The sequence below is a fragment of the Perca fluviatilis genome, chromosome 12, assembly GCF_010015445.1.
Source record: "Perca fluviatilis chromosome 12, GENO_Pfluv_1.0, whole genome shotgun sequence".
NCBI lineage: Eukaryota > Metazoa > Chordata > Actinopteri > Perciformes > Percidae > Perca > Perca fluviatilis.
The window spans coordinates 24,104,934-24,122,433 of NC_053123.1; the positions used below are offsets into that span (position 1 = coordinate 24,104,934).

The following is a 17,500-nucleotide window of genomic DNA, read 5'->3' on the forward strand; positions in this document are numbered from 1 at the left end:
AATACTAACATCAAAGCTGTACAACAATGAAGACAAATACAGAAGTGCACCTAACATCTTCTACATCAACATGTATAGACAAAAAAACAGGGTTCAAGTTGTAGGCCACAGCTAACCAACTTTCTTTTTTACAGGAAGTATATTGTTTATAGAAGCAGATTAATGCCCATGGTGTTTATGTATGAAGGTAAATATGGTGCAAAACGTGAGAGCTTGTAGAATACAATGTGAGAACTTGCAGAACAAAAAAATTTAACTTGTATGTTAAAATTTGCACTTGTAAAATAAAAATTTGCACTTGTAAAATAAAAATGTGCACTTGTAAAATAAAAATGTGCACTTGTAAAATAAAAATTTGCACTTGTAAAATAAAAATTTGCACTTGTAAAAATTATTCACATTTGAAGTGACAAAAGAAAAAAAACATGAGAGCTTGTAAAAAAATCTGAACTTGTAAATTGAAATTTGCTGCTTGTAGAAAAAATATTCACAAATGTGTAGATTGATATTTGCATGAACACAATGACAGCTGCAAACTTGTAATGCAACATTTACTCATGTACTTTTTTTTACTCAGGTTGATTTTCCATCACAACCACAACTCAGTGATTACAACCTCTCGAATCTGTCACTGTATGCGCCTCTCGCATCACAAAGAGGGGAATCTGCGCCTCGACTTTTGCAACACTTGTTGCGGATACATTTGGTGCAAAACTAATTTGTACCTGTGGACTTAGGCTGTGGAGCTCTGATCCAACAGAACGGGGAAAGCAGGGTTTCTATCGCCAGATGAGGGACAACTCTGTCCGGCTTATTTAGCTATGTCGCATGGAAGCCTGGTTGAATAGCAAGCTAGCGTTAGCTAACTAACCAACCAGCCTGATTCTAAATAAATACCTTTTAATTATCTTAACACTTTTTAACAGTCAAACTGAAACACTGGCGGTGAGCTCCATGTCCTGCAGCCGCAGACGGACCGTCACCGGCCGGTATCGGCCGAAAGCGCAGCAACATCGCTATTATTGCCAGAAAGCGCGCTGCCGGCCTGACGACCTGCAGTCGGAGCTCCAGCGGGCACAGAGAGCCCGCCCGCGAGGCGGCAGCTCACGGCTAGTGTTGGTGGAATAGCAAGCTAGCGTTAGCTAACTAACCAGCTTCTAAATAAATACCTTTTAGTTATCTAAACACTTTAACAGTCAAACTGAAACACTGGCGGTGAGCTCCAGGTCCTGCAGCCGCAGACGGACCGTCATCAGCGGGTAAACACGTGCCAAGTTCTGCATCCCTGCCAAGACTTCCATCCATAAGGGAAATAATGATTTTATAAGGCAAAGTAGCTACTGTTTAATTAAAATGTAGGCTATATACATTCCTTTGTCATGTTCATCAATGATGATTATAATTTTACAACGTTTAGAGACATCAATGTTTTATCAGACTATCATTTCCTTGCTACCTGGGTGCAAAATCTCCGCCGCAACGAGGGTTAAGAGATGACGCATTATTCGGCAAAAATAATTGCTGCTGCCCGCGAGGTGGATGTAATTCTGCAGAAGCTATTGTTGCTGCCCAAGCGGGTGCAATGATTGGCAGTGAGGCACAACATCAGCAAAGCAAGCTGTGGTCATGGCCGGGGGATGTGCCGATGCTACCGGGGGGGGGCTCTCTGTGTCCCGCTGAGCTCCGACTGCAGGTCGAGGTCGGGCAGCGAAGCTTTCTGGCAATAATAGCGATGTTGCTCCGCTGACCGATACCCGCTGGTGACGGTCCGGTCGCCCGGACGCTGGAGACTGCTCACCGGCAGTGTTTCAGTTTGACTGTGAAAAATGGTTAAGATAATTAAAAGGTATTTATTTAGAATCAGGCTGGTTGGTTAGTTAGCTAACGCTTAGCTTGCTATTCAACCAGGCTTCCATGCGCATAGCATAAGCAGGACAGAGTTGTCCCTCATCTGGCGATAGAAACCCTGCTTCCCCCGTTCTGTTGGATCAGAGCTCCCGCCCTAAGTCCACAGGTACAAATTAGTTTTGCACCAAATGTATCGCAACAAGTGTTGCAAAAGTCGAAGCGCGAATCGCTCTCTTGGTGATGTGAGAGCGCAATACAGTGACAGGATTCGGGAGGTTGTAATCACTGAGTTGTGGTTGTGATGGAAAATCAACCTGAGTAAAAAAAAAAGTACATGAGTAAATGTTGCATTACAAGTTTGCAGCTGTCATTGTGTTCATGCAAATATCAATCTACACATTTGTGAATATTTTTCTACAAGTGCAACACTATTTACAAGTTCAGATTTTTTACCAAGCTCTCATGTTTTTTTCTTTTGTGACTTCAAATGTGAATAATTTTTACAAGTGCAAATTTTTATTTTACAAGTGCCATATTTTTTACGCAACCAAGTTTGCAACTTTTACTTTACAAGTGCACATTTTATTTTACAAAGTGCACATTTTTATTTTACAAGGAATTTTACGACCACATAGCTCACAAGTTTAATTTTCTAGTTCGCAAGTTTTAATTGTTCTGCAAGTTCTCACATTTTGCCTCATATTTACCTTCATATTTATGATACAATTATTTAAAATTTGTCAAAATCACTGTCACGTCACTAAAGAAAAATAGTGATCCTGAACGCCTAAACTGGGCCTCTCTGTCTCTATCTCTCTCTCTAAGTGACTGTTGCATGATTAATGCTCAGGCACACACACACACACACACACACACACACACACACACACACACACACACACACACACACACACACACACACACACACACACACACACACACACACACACAAAAAAAAAAAAAAACACACACACACAGTCTCATAGGAGATGAGGTCATTCAATTTGTTGATATGTTTCTAAGAAGAACAGACAGACAGGTACATGGATTGAGATCAAGTATCCATCAGATCATCTCCCAGCCTCGGCCAGCGGCAGGTTGCTATGGCACTGCTAAAACGTTACCATGGTAAACAATCCCAGAGTTGTCAAGAAGAAGTGTTGAGTTTCTGAGAGAGAACTGAAGACTGAGGCTGCTGGATGTTGTTGACAAAAACAGATTATATTTTGGTGTAGACTCCATCTGAGGTCAACGGACAGAAGTAATCAATTAAAGGCTTTAAACGTCCAAATGAGGCAATTTACAGATGTTTTATAGACACTTAAAGGGAAATTCTACAATTTGTAGAGCTTACAATTAGTAGATTCAACATAGTTGAATGGCAGAAAATGTATCCAAAGAATAAAATGCAAATTTATATTTCCATCCACTTTTGTAATGCATATATTTGGAGTTGGTTCACAGAGATAAGCAGTAGTTGGCACTAATCCTCCAGTCAGGTGCCATTTTACCAATGCAGAAGAGCGCACAACTAGATGTGCCAGTCAGACTACAAATAGTGGAGGAAAAATACAGAAGACATGATGTAAATATGGCATTTCTGTTCCATGTATTAATGTGAGAAACGTTACAGTCTCTTAATTGCTCCACACAGATCTGCCGTTATATTTTTTCTCTGCGATGGAAAGCTTTAAGTAGTTACATTTAAGTAAAATGCTTAATGTGCGTTGCGATTATTTTGCCAAGTCTGTTTCCATTGCACGTTCTCACATTTAGCTTTTATCGTTTTATGATCATAATCCAAAATCCAAAATATTGGATAAATAAAAATGTTGACCTGATGGTGGCGGTAGATGAGACGTTAACGGATCACCAACGTTATTCATCCTAAGGGGAGTATGACTATGGGGATCACCAAAGTTAGTAGGATTCATTCTCTTGGGACCACGAATGTCTGTACAAATGTCATGCCTAGTAGTTGTTGAGATATTTCTATCTGGACCAAAGTGGTAGACTTTGCACACCTAGAGCCACACAGCTAGCAAGACTTAAAAAGGAAAAGTTTATTTACAGTTCATCTTACTTTAAACCTACCCTTCTCATTTGGAGTACAATCACTCTCTGACATACAGTACAGGCAAAACCTAAGCAACTTTTGAGCTGCCAGGTTGCATTAAAATCAGAGTGTAAAATAATAATAATATCAAAGTGTTTGGCCTCTGATACCATCTGTACATTGACAGTATTGGGTGGGTGGAGGTGGGGTATGAATGTGTGCTGCTCTACAATACATTCTGTTTCCTGACAAACTAATAAAGCCTCTAACCTGAATATAAAAGAGAGAGACAGAGAGATAGACAGGTTTCTCTCCTCGCGTCACTATGGAGACACTCACTGACTTCATGGATACACCTGTTAATATGTAACACAGTGCTGCACACGCACACGTATACACACACACACACACACACACACACACACACACACACACACACACACACACACACACACACACACACACACACACACACACACAGATGATAGAAGAGAGCAATAATAACTCACAGTTCAGGCTAACTGTTCGTGTTGGTCACATGTCCAGTAGTAAAACCCTCAGTAAAAACAATATTGTTGTGTTATTACATACTACGGTATGTGTTGTTCATCTGTGATTCAGTTTGTTTATTGCATTTGAATCTTGATGTTTAAGACTTTGAGAATAAAGTCGTTATTTTAGGAGAGAAAAGTCACAATTAGAACTGAAACGATTAGTTGATCGGCAGCTATTTTGATAGCTAAATAATCGTTTAAGTCTTTTTTAGAGAAAAATAACATCCTTTTACAGTTTCAACTTCTTTTTTTGAACATCTTTTAGCATTTTAAAGACCAACTGATTAATCAAGAAAAGAATCGGAATAATAATATAATATTAAAATGCAAAGAAAAAGTCCTACTATTATAAAGTTGCATTTTTTTCCTTGTGTCTGTTGGGTGTTGATTTTTACTGGCCAAAAGGAATAGGTTAAGATAGCCGGTTCCATTTTGGATCTGGTTCTCAGACAGCAAAATACCCAGATTTAGAATTTTTCATTCCTTTTATCGCTCCAAAAGACACTCTGGTTCTGCTGCATCAATTTTGGCTTCTTATTTGTTTTTAACTGTCTATCGTGAGTCCGACAATGTTGTACGGTAGTGCAATACTAAATCATCTGAGTACTCTTATTCACCACATCAATACACATATCTTAGCTGTAAATCAGGACCTTCAGTATTTGGAGTAAGTATAGGTTGTGTACAGTAGGCTGCATCTGTTAATTGAATGTGTCTGATACATTTAATGAACATTTTATGTATAATGCTGCTCATCTCAGTTTCAACATGCATTACACTAAAAACACTATTGATGAAACATCTTTGAGTTGCAATTATGTTAACCTTTAGAAAAAATGTTGAAGGGAACATCTATTACGATTCTATCTGGGATACGAAAAGATTTGGATTCGATAAAATGCTACCGAACCACATTCTTCCTGGCAACACAGTGAGTTGATGGCGTCATTTTGACCTTAAGACACTTTACAGTACCACCCGACTGACCACTGCCACGTCCCACTGATTTCACTTTGTCGCTGTGAACCCAAACTAACAGCTCTGTAACCGAGCAGAAAACTGACATTGGATTGACAAGACAATTGATCTGGGAGGAGTAGCGACGGCAACTGGTGGCCTGGGCGAGCTCAGTCTGGCCGTCCCGTGAGCTCTGCCGCCGCCACTGGCATGTCAGTCTGTTGTGCTGTTAAACAACTGCAGTCAATCCATCCCGCCATCTGACTGCGTGTATGGAGACAGACTTTATACAGCATCACTGCTCGCCTTTTGTCACTCTGACCGCCATTCACTCTCTGCATAGCGTTCTGCAGCTGCTTCACACAGCAAACAACGCTCTGGAAACAGAAAGTGTCTGCTCTCCGCTCGCCATTGTGCAGCTGAATGTTTGGACCTGGCTGCGGTGTCGGCAGCGGCGGGACTGCCCGCTCCACGACGCCACGATTCACACAACAATGCGCTTTTCAAACTGACCTCTGCCTGGAAAATAGGCTTAATGTCCGCACAGCAGCAAAGCGACCGACTGTTTACCTTCCACACACACACACACACACAGACTCCTCCGCCGCGGTGTGTAAAGTCACAAAAGCCGTCACAGTTTGATGTGCAGTGTGACCACGCAAGCTGACACACGACCTGTGAGCCATTCATGTGTGTGTGTGTGTGTGTGTGTGTGTGTATGTGTGTGTGTGTGTGAGAGGTCAAAGACAACCACTTAAAGAAGTTGTGACTTTGCTGCAGGGCCTCATGGGTAATCTGGTTTGACGGACAGGCAGACAGATCGACAGACAGGTGACCAGCGATAAAGTGTCAGACCGATGCCATGGTGACAGAACGACGGTGATGTGTGTGTGTGTGTGTGTGTGTGTGTGTGTATGTGACCTTTGACCTCTTCATTTATGGATAGCTTGTAACGTCTCTGTTGCAGTCGACATAGAAAAAACCCTGAAATGTAAAGTGGGTTTTGTGTGAGTTAAATCCATATAGCCAGCACTCTAACATTTCTATTGTGTGTTAAGTGTCAGCCAGGCACCGCCCACTACAGTGCACCTGCAAACCAGCGTATGGGAACTTCAGTAGCTGCAACATCCAGAATTTTATCAAACTGGTTGTGTCAAGAAGGTTGCCTGAATTCATGCATATTTTTTTTTATAGAGAAACAAGTTAACAATTATGAAATCTACACAAAGTTTTGATGGCAGACAGCCTGAGGAAGATTACATTATAAAGCTTATGTTAGCTTCCTTTCAGCAGAGAGAAAATCCCATTTTTACTGGCACAAGCTAGAAAGACTACATTAACATAATATCACCTTAAAAAGTTGTTGGTGGCGAACGTGTTGCCGGTTTACACCTTTTTCTATAACTATTTATCCAGCAGACACGGAGCAACATTAGCTTTAACCTGAAGTTATATTTGTATTCACCTGATGAATTGAAGTGCAATATTTACTCTATTTTTAAAAACTAAATCTGGCTCTTTAGCTTCACTTTGTTTTGTGGTACTGAGCAGGTAGTGTAGAGGGGGCTTATCAAAGCTTTTTTTGATAGCTGTCTGCAATGGCTAGAAACAATTGATGAGCGCATTGAGAGGGAAACAAAACAGTAAAGCTGCAAGCTAAAAAACTAAAACAGAAAGAGGCTTTAGTGCTCAGAAGAGCTGAGGAGAACTGCTTCTCTGTGGGTGTGTTACTACGAGGGACCCCTTTCACATTACTCATAGACAATTAATCCATTATTAATATAGAACTGTCCTTATAAATAAATAACTAGTGCAGCTTCAAAGGAATAATTTTACATTTTGGGCAATACATTTTATGTATCTCTCTATGTTCTCTTGTTGAAGCCGTTTTTCGTTAATAAATCTTCTAACTCTTCCTGCTGCCTCCTCTCTGCACTTTGGGTCCAAATCGGCACCATTCTGACAGTGTCTGTCATATAAGTTTTGCATACACAATACAAGTTTTATATCAAGTTTGGTATAAATGTCTGTAGTTTTTCCCAGTCTGGTGTAGAAGAACTACATTCAAGGTTCTGACCTCAAAACCCTCCAACCTTTGGGATGAACTGGAACACCGACTGTGAGCCAGACCTTATCACGCATCAATCGGTGTTGGACCTCACTAAAGCTTTTGTGGCTGAATAGGAGCAAATCCCTACGGGGGGGTAAATCTGAAACTAGAAGAGTGGAGGCTGTTGGAGCAGCAGATTAATGCCCATGGTTTTGGAATGACCTGTTCAACTATTACATACAGGTGTAATATGTGTCTGTCCACATACGTTTGGCCTTCTAGTGTGCATTATCTAAGATTCTAAATCTCTGCAGGGTGGTTTTCTTTGTGAGGTAAATTGGACTTGTTTGTGTAGACAGTAGTTTAGTTAATCTCTCTTGCAGACAACACGATTCAGTTGCTTACAGCACTTTACTGAGTACTGCTGAGTGTGTGTGTGTGTGCATGTGTAATCTGTGTCTCTTTGTTCCGGTGGATTAGCAGATTAGCTCTACTGTCTGATGTAACTGTGACTCACCTCATTAAACTGAGTGACGAACAGGTTGATAGAAAGCAATGAAATTATAATCTGAGCAGCTAGCACTACAGCTAGCTAACCCTTAGACAAGACATGACAAATGTATACCTCGTGTATGCAAGTTTGTTTCTCCTTTTATGCCAATGGAGGCCATCTGTAGAGATACAGTAGACAAAGTTGACTTTGTTTTATATAAAATCTGATTTGATCCAAAATTAAATCGCAGCTGAACTAGATCTAACTACTTACCTACCTACCTACTGTAGTGCTAAGAATAACAGTATTACATAGCAGTGTGTATAATCATCTTACAGTATGACGCTTATCAAAGTGCTGAGTCATGTTTCCACTGCATCTCAGCTCTTATGTAACACAGACAAGCTTTCAATCATACTATGAGCCTGGATTTTTTTTTAATGAGTCTCCAAACTGTTTTTGTTAAACTGATGTAGGCCACCCTTCGCTGAAAAAGTGGCTTATTCCAAGTTTTCACTGGTCTCACTTGTTGAAAATGGATAACCTTAAAAATAAGTAAAACTCACAATTTCATTTTTTTATTTACTTATTTTACTGCATGCCTGTCTGAATGTGAGTGTGTTACCTGTGAGCAGCTCCTTCAGGGTGTTGTACCAGGTGTGTATGTGTTCTACGGAGGCATTGTGGAGGTGCACCGTGTCCTCCTCTAGCCTCCTTCCTCTTCTTCTGCAGCAGAACAGAGCCACGCCGAGCACGGGTCCCCCCGACTGCTGGCCCACAGCTCGCCGCCGCTTCACCTTCACCGCAAAGACATCCTGCAGCAACATCACACCTGGCTGAAGCACGCACGCCTCACCTGCAGGGAGAGAGGTAGAGTTAACACACAGCACGTGATCACAAAACAAACTGCTCACTATTTAGTGAAAGTACAGACTAGTTTGAAAGAATTGTAATGTCTGTGAACAACAATATTATTAGTAATAATAAAATAAACTCAGTTTTGTAGTTTAGAATTGTGTGGATAACATCTGTTTAGATGGCTGCAAAGAGGAGGTGTTATTTTGTCCAACCCCCTTGTCAGTCAGGAAAATATGAAAGCATACTGCTACTGGTTCATCTGCGTTTACATTAAAGAGGCTATATGTAACTTTCAGTTTGTGTTGATTCTAGCGACCGCTTTGGACAAAAGTGGTAGTGTTTTTACCACACCTGCTGTCGTAAAGGTCTTTTCTTTACGGTGCTTTTTTGCCCACTGTAGATTACTGAGTTAGCGCTACCGAGAGGTCATATAGTCGCGATGAATATTTTGCTCAGACAGAAAATCATTCATTTACAATAAGACAACACGTTACAGATGCAGTTGCATTTCAAGTGTTGCATACGGTAACATAGCCTACTTTGGATTTATCGTGAGCTAAACCAGGTATCACTGTCACTGTGTCACGAGCCAAAGCATTAAGAGATTGTCATAGCAACCAACGTAGTAATAACTTATAAGAGCTGTATAGTAACGAAGTAGAACTACTTCACTACTGTACTTAAGTACTAAAAGGCTGTATCTGTACTCTACTGGAGTATTATTTTTTTCTCCTACTTCCACTTTTACTTGAGTACATATTTTCGATTAATGAAATACTTTTACTCCGATAGATTTTTTTTATGTGCTGCATCGTTACTCGTTACTGTTGTGAATTCATCACGCTACGGACACTGTGTAGGTTACAGTGTGTGTAGTTATGGCTGCGTTACGTACAATAATTACGTAAGTTACGTAAGAAATCCCGAGATCGCCTCGTGTTTCTTTTCATTACGGTTGCCCGTTCAGAAGTCAGAGACGATGTAAGTTTGTACTCTATTTAGCTATTGTTGCAGCAGAGTAATCTATTCCTGAGTTGTTTCAGTCTGCAGTGACTCTTGAACGTTAACCGTTTGACCCTGTGATGTGAAGCTGCTAGTTTATCTTTATGTTGCTAGCTTTCTAACTTTCCACTACATCACACATTTTATGTCAGTATTTGTTAATAAGTGATTAATAACTGTTGTATCAGATAATAGTAGTTATAACAGCTGTGACATTAATGTACCTTTTTGGGTTTATTTCATAAAGTTCCTTCATATCCAGCAATGTACAGCTTGTGACTGCCTGCACCGTCTTAATACCAAGTAAAAAGTTGAACTCCAACAATATGATATTCAAAATTTGACTGCTTTCTTTAATAACTACATACACAATACTAGTACTTTAGTACTTGAGTAGTACATTTTAAAATAAACTACTTGCAATACTTAAGTACAAAAAAATGTTGAATACTTTAGTACTTCAACTTAAGTGGGGTGCTTAAAGAGCATTTCAACTTCTACTCAAGTCACTTTTTTGATAGAGCACTTGTACTTTTACTCAAGTATGGGTCTCTAGTACTTTATACACCTGTGTAACGTATATAGCGCATTTCATGAAACCCACGGTCGCTTTACACAGGTACAGGGGGACAAGGGAAAAAAAAAATAGTAAGCCAACACAAACACGGACTAAAAGGAATAAAACGTCTGCACTAAATTGAAGGAGGACGTAATTTAATGTCGGCTACTGGCGTACAACCACATTGGTCATTGTAAAGTTATTTTATGAATGAAATAGACATATTACATACCTGAGGGCCAATTCAGGGACGTTTTTGAATCATTTACAATCCTGTAATTGTCTACATCTGTTGAAAGCCTGACCGAGATTGACTTAATTTCACCCGTTGTCTTTCACTTTCCCTTTTAGCTTTTAGTTGTTCTTTGTTTAATTTCCTTCTTTTCTGTGATGGCCCTGCCCCAGTATCAGCCATAACTACAGCAGATAACTTCTGAAATACAATTAAAATATAATTAGGCCTACATAAAGACATCTCCTGCTACCTTTTACCTGCATACTCACTAACACAGGCTTTTCAGCTGTTCAGACGAAATCTGTGACCCGTCAGAATGTGTTAACTGTAGAGCCGTCTACCTGCCGTAAATCATTTCGTGACATCACAGTTTGTCTCATTTGCTGTTACAGGTCATTTATGATCATCAGATGGAACATTACACAGTTTCAGAAACATGTAAAAGTTTAATATAGTCACTTTAAAAGGTCCCATTACATGAAAATTTCACTTTATGAGGTTTTTTAACATTAATATGCGTTCCCTCAGCCTGCCTATGGCCCCCCAGTGGCTAGAAATGGCGATAGGTGTAAACCGAGCCCTGGGTATCCTGTTCTGCCTTTGAGAAAATGAAAGCTCAGATGGGCCGATCTGGAATCTTCTCCTTATGAGGTCATAAGGAGCAAGGTTACCTCCCCTTTCTCTGCATTGCCCGCCCAGAGAATTTGGCCCGCCCATGAGAGAGACATCATGCTTTCAAACGAGCAAAGTGGCAGTTGGTCAAGGCCACACCCCCACCCTCCACCTTGCCCCCCCTCTCTCCTCCTCAATAGCTACAGACACAGAAATGGCACATACTAAGGAAAGCTCATTGTGGGACTGGCTCTAGTGGCTGTAATTCTGCTGAATTTCGGGAAAGAGACTTCAGATACAGTATTAGGGGACCACTAAGGTCTATATAAAAGCATCCAAAGAGCACCATGTCATGGGACCTTTAAATAATATCATTAACTGTTTTAATCACTAATCCATTGATCAGCAGAACGCAGAGTACAGTAGCACTTGTCAATCAATGAGTGTAATTAGGGACAAATTCGGAAATCTGATTGGTCCATGTCTGATTAATCATCCAATCCTCTGAGGATGTCAGCAGAGCTCAGACAGCACACTCAGAGTTACATAACACACAAACATGCACGCACCCACGCACGCACACACACAGATTTTATTCATGTAGCACACGTGTGTCAAACTCAAGGCTCGCGGGCCGAACCCGGCCCCTGGCAGGTTTTGATCCGGCCCCCATATCAATTTAGGTTCACGATAAATGTTGGCCCACCTAGTTGTGCACCAAAACAAAAAGACAGGAATTTGGTAGATTTGCCGACTTTGAGATTCACAGAAATTCCCACAGAAGCAGAGAGTTTTCGAAATAAAAGCTGGGAAACAGGTTGCTGTGAGTCGACTTTTAAAATGTAATCTTTGTTTTGCTTGATTTGCTAAATTCTAAAGATTTCTAAGGAACTATTTGCTGCCTTTTTTTAGTAGCCGTCCTGATCTCGCGAGCTCCAGTTTTCTACTCGCAGATCAGTCTGGCATCTTGAGATTAGGAGTGGTACGGTTCATGAAAAAATATCCGAACCGCTCGGTCCGCTTGTCTCGGTTCGGAGCGTGCGTGTGCCGCACGGTTTGCAATGTAGCCTCGTGCCCATCAGGTGCCCATATGTGACCTCAGACAGCTGTGTTTCCCTTTCGCGCGAAAGAAGAGGTGTGGACAAGTTACCATCAAAACGTACAGCCAAAGACCGTGCAAAACATTTCAGACCGTCCTGCCAACCTGTATTCATTTTAACATCAATGTACGCTGTAACGTTTTTTCACTCTCGGTAAAGTCGGTAAAGCGGCTGCAGTTTAGATCCTGTCGGGTCTCTGCAGCGGGCGGGGCTGCTCAGTTCTCCCCGCAGACTGTGGATGCAGGAAAAAAACGGAGATGAGACATATAGGAGGACAGCTACGCTCGTTATTGTAAGTGCAATGATAAGTCCAATAAGTACTTTATCAAACCGTATGACTGTGTGTCCCGGCCCAGGCCAGGATAGGAAATGAACTAACAATGTAAACTTTTTTTATGTTTAACATATTCTGACTTATTCAAAAGATGGAGCTTTAAGAGTGCCTCTCTTTTTCTTTTAAAAGATATTTTTTCTAAGAGCTACACTGAAGTTTGATAAATGCAAGTTATTTCAATTGATATTCTGTAATAGTTCAATCTTCATGTGCTAAAAAGGCACATACGTTCCTGTAGATGGCAATACACATTCTCCTTTTTTTGCCAAATAAATGAAAAGCTTGTTGAAATCATCAATGTCTTCCCTCTTGCTGTATCAAAATCTCACCTAGCTTTCCTCAGAGATGGTCCCAATAATGTGCTTAAATTCAAGTCAGTTATTTAATACTCTATCCTACATTGTGGATAATTAAGCTATATATCATATGTTGAAGTATATTTCTGGAGTGTTAAAGATTAAAAGAAAAAATAACAAGAACCGTACAGTACTGAAAACCGAGACCCTAAAACCGTGATACGAACCGAACCGTGGGTTTTGTGAACCGTACCACCCCTACTTGAGATAGAGAAAATTTGGAGCCCTTCGCCAAACGACCGACCAATCAGCGTTGGTTCTGAGGCAGGTTTAGAAGTGACGCAACGAGAAGCGTCTATCACCAACATAGGTGGTGACAGACAGATGGTTTATCCAATCAGCTAACCAGTATTTTCGCCCCTTCCCAAAAGTTCTCAAACGGAAAGTTCCCAGATGGATATGCCGAAGCAATCCATCTGGCGGAGTCAGGTTATTTTTTTAGGGCTTTATGTGGACCAAACTATAAGTGAGAATAATGGAAACATAGAATAATACAGTCAAAGATATTTGACTTTTTCGAAATAAAAGCATGAAAATAAACTCTACATGTCTGGCCCTTGATGCGATTCTCCTTTTCCAGTGTGGCCCTTAGTGAAGTTGAGTTTGACACCCCTGATGTAGCAGTCTGCCTGTTGTCTGTTTGTCCCAGTGGCCGACGGTGGTACTGCAACTAACAAAAAACCACTGAAGCCCGAATAATTTCCCCACCCTTATAACAAAAGAAAGTAAATTATTACTTCTTTTATTATGACTTTTGAATTAAACCATGACAATTCAATATTTCCAAAACTTTCCTAGAGTCTAGAAAGTTGTGTGAGGCTGAAACAATTGATCAATTACTCGATAAGTCTATAAATAGAGAATTAAACTATTTGACTAGAGATATAGATTTGTTCCTTCTAAAAGCATTTAGTTTTGCAGGCAGTGTTCACTCCTCTCTGTCCTGCTGTATTTTACAGATATGACAGAGCTACAGCCCCTCGACTCGCCTCTTCTGTCGAGCCGTGATGTTTAGTGTTTAGCCTGCAATTGTCTAGGATTTTAAGGAAAACTTGTGTATGTTGAAGGCCGCTAAAAAACTTGAATAATTGAATAATTGAATCCTTATCTAAAAATATGAAGTGAGCCACAACATACTGCTGAGATAAAGGCTCTGTTTCAAAGTTGTATTTTTAGTTTTTAGTGTAGTTACAAAGGTCAGTGGGATTTTGAATGAGGTTTTCTGATTTCACTTTGACTCTCTACGATTAAATAATCGTAAAGTACATTATAAAGAAACATTCTAACTATTAGCTAGTTCCGGCATCTGAAACGTGCACATTTTCCTGTTCTTCTTTTCTGTCACTGTAAACTGAATAAATTTGAGTTTTTTACTGTTGGTCAGTAGAGTTGTCCATCGTGATGGCGGCCACCATCGTGATGCCCCCCACCCTGTCAAACACACTAATCCTAGTCGCGGGCGCTGGACGGGAAATTGACAAGTGCGTCGGTCTTAAACTAGCCAAGACACAAAGACAAGACATAGGGCTCCTTAAGTGGAAGCTACTTTTTCCCCCTTTACGTGCAACCTATTTGTGAAAAATACCATCGCTTTGAGCAGACTGGATCGGCTGTAGTGATACATTCTCTCTCTCTCCCTGTCAGTTGTAGCTCGCTCTACCTTCTAGTAACGTTGGACACAGCGGTCTCGAGTGAGAGAGAAAAAAGCGTTAACGTGGAGCGCTATGACCCTTTCCTTTCTCCCCTCATTGGACTAAGTTTGTCGACACTACTCTGTGCGTGCATCAATAAGTAAGTCTGAGGTCCTGTAGGTACGGGACGATGTTATGCAGGATTTATGAATGTACGTTAGCAACAGTAGGCTAATTCACGAGGGTGCTATTTTATGTGTGAGCTAATATTGCGCATCTGTTCATGTGCGCTACAAGAGTTATGTTTCTGTTTATTGAATGCGTTATTCATTGCAAACATAACCGAGAATGTAGTTTAAACTCAGTAATGATGGCATGTTAGGTTATTACTGTCGCTCTGTTGAAGGCAGACGTCCCACTGTACTGTCATTACGCAGATCACGGACATCTGATTGACTTTACTGCGCCGTACTTAAGTGAAAGTAGGTCACGTTGTAAAACCTAGGGCACCATTTACAGAGGGCATTTACATGTATGTCTAATCGTTTCTATGTTAACTGTTGGCCCATAGTAGTAGAAAAAAATATGTATGTAAAGAGATATGAGCTACCGGCCCCAACGACAATATCTTCATCACGTGTTTTACTGTAAACCGTCAACTCTAATTTAGGGGATGCCAACCCTATTGGTCAGACAAAATACATAGACGTCAGCTTGTCTGGGAACTTATGGGCTTATTTCCTGTTCAACTTTTCAGAAAATAACCCGTTGCAATATTTTATTATAAAACTAAAACATTCAGGATAAAGAGATATTAATACGCTACTACAATATACAGATATTAAAATCCATCCAGATTTTTTTTTATTATTTATTCATCCAGATTTAAACCTCTGATGTTTTGCTTTAATTATGGGCCACACCAGTAGTTTAAAAATGCTGTTATTATGGAACAAGCTCTGTGTGTTGTGTCATTCTTTTTATGATTAACCGACTGTTTTTAACATGTCCAATAATCAATTAAAGGAAATTGCAACAAACATGTTGTCAAAGAACACAATAAAATACAATATAAAATATAAAGTAAACAGCTTTGAACCACTGAGAGGGGACAGATCCATCAGGGACCAGTTATATATGATGATAGCTGATTAACTCCCTCTCTCTGTGAATTACCCTCCTGCTGTTATCAAATACCAAAAACCCAAAACCACCCACCCCTCTTCCACCCGCAGAGGCCAGCGTCCATATGTCAGGGTCACAGTGTGTGGCAGTGGTCTGTCTGTTGTCGTCGCTTCATCCTCTGCTCATTGTGTTCATTTAATATTGTAAATAGTTCAAGTTATTTACTTTATAACTTTATTATTTGCTTATTTTAAAAAAACAAATTTTTTTTTTTTTTGGGTTTTGTTTTGTTTCCCCCTTTTTTTTTTTTTTTTTTTTTTTTTTTTTTTTTTACTTGCTCTAGTTTGGTCTACACCAACTCCTGAGTAGAATATCTGGTAAATGCTTAATGTTCTACTTTCTTCACCAGCTAGACACTAACTCTGTCAGTCTGCTGTCTGGTGCTGAGCATGTAGTGTACAGTTGGTTTATCAGAGCTTGTTTGATGGAAACAGCTGCCTGCTGCTGGAAACAAGGTTGATGAGAAATGTAACACATAAAAAAGTCTAAAAAAGCTTGGTTTGTCACAGAGAATTATCCCTTTTTATTAGGGATGAAGTTTTGTTGGCCAACATCACAATCCGAGTCCTTTAATATTTGATATCTGTCAATTCCGAGTTGAGAAGTTGCTACTTGAATGTTTTGTACACTGCTCTTTGCTAAAGATAATTAGTCACTCACAAGTGTGCCAAAATGAATATTCACATTCAAACACTCTTATCTTTATTCTGTATTCTATATCATCTATATTTTCTCTCACATATGCAGTGAAATGCTTCACTGTGGAGACTGGCTGTCATAAAGAAGAGCAGCGCTCCATTAGCAGGCTAAGGTGGAGAAAACACATAATACATAAGGCTTTATTTTAGGCAATAACGATGCATTAAATAAGCCCAGATTGACCCATCTTCAATTTTGATTCATTGTTTTCCTTCTTTATACACACAAATGTACTGAGTATAAATAAAAAAATTTAAATTGGAAGAGAGAGAGATTTTCCATCCACCCCAATAAAGATGACTCTGATCTGAGTTGACAGAACCCACAGAGTTGCTGCACATGCGCACGCACACACACACACACACACACACACACACACACACACACACACACACACACACACACACACACACACACACAGTGGCAGTCCAGTCTCATGGTGACCAGGCCATGTGGCTCACTGTGGGGAGTTATGGATCATACATAGTTTATACACACACACGACACACACACACACACACACACACACACACACACACACACACACACACACACACACACACACACACACACACACACACACACCAACCCGGTCTCACGGCAGCTCGTGTAAACAGGTAGTGTGTTCCTCAATGTTACTTCACATTACAGGACTCTCCTGGATAATGTAACAATTATATAGGTGTATGTTCTGACCACCAGTTTTAATCATTTCAACTTTGTTTCTGAGAAATCATGTTTTGTCTGTCAGTTTATCAGAACGACTCTAAATACTACAATACCCATGAGCCGTGACCGCTGTTGCCAAGGATATGGTAATAAATTCAGAAATTTTAGTTGTTGCAGTAGAGAATAATACAAGGCGCATAGTTGCTGAATTCATTCAAAATTAGTCTGGATCAACGAAAGTACGTTTTCAGGACACACAGTGACATCCCTCACCTTCTGCTCTCTGTGTGTTGCTGTTCTCA

General features: G+C 40.2%; 1 protein-coding gene across 1 annotated transcript in view; it reads right to left on the bottom strand.

The window, feature by feature from the left end:
- cerkl (ceramide kinase-like) overlaps positions 1 to 17,500 on the bottom strand; it is a 36,419-nt gene that overhangs the window by 15,625 nt on the left and 3,294 nt on the right. Inside the window, exon 3 of the mRNA XM_039817749.1 lies at positions 8,584 to 8,814. Coding sequence (XP_039673683.1) covers positions 8,584 to 8,814 — 231 coding nt within the window. The remainder of the gene's footprint in view (positions 1 to 8,583; positions 8,815 to 17,500) is intronic.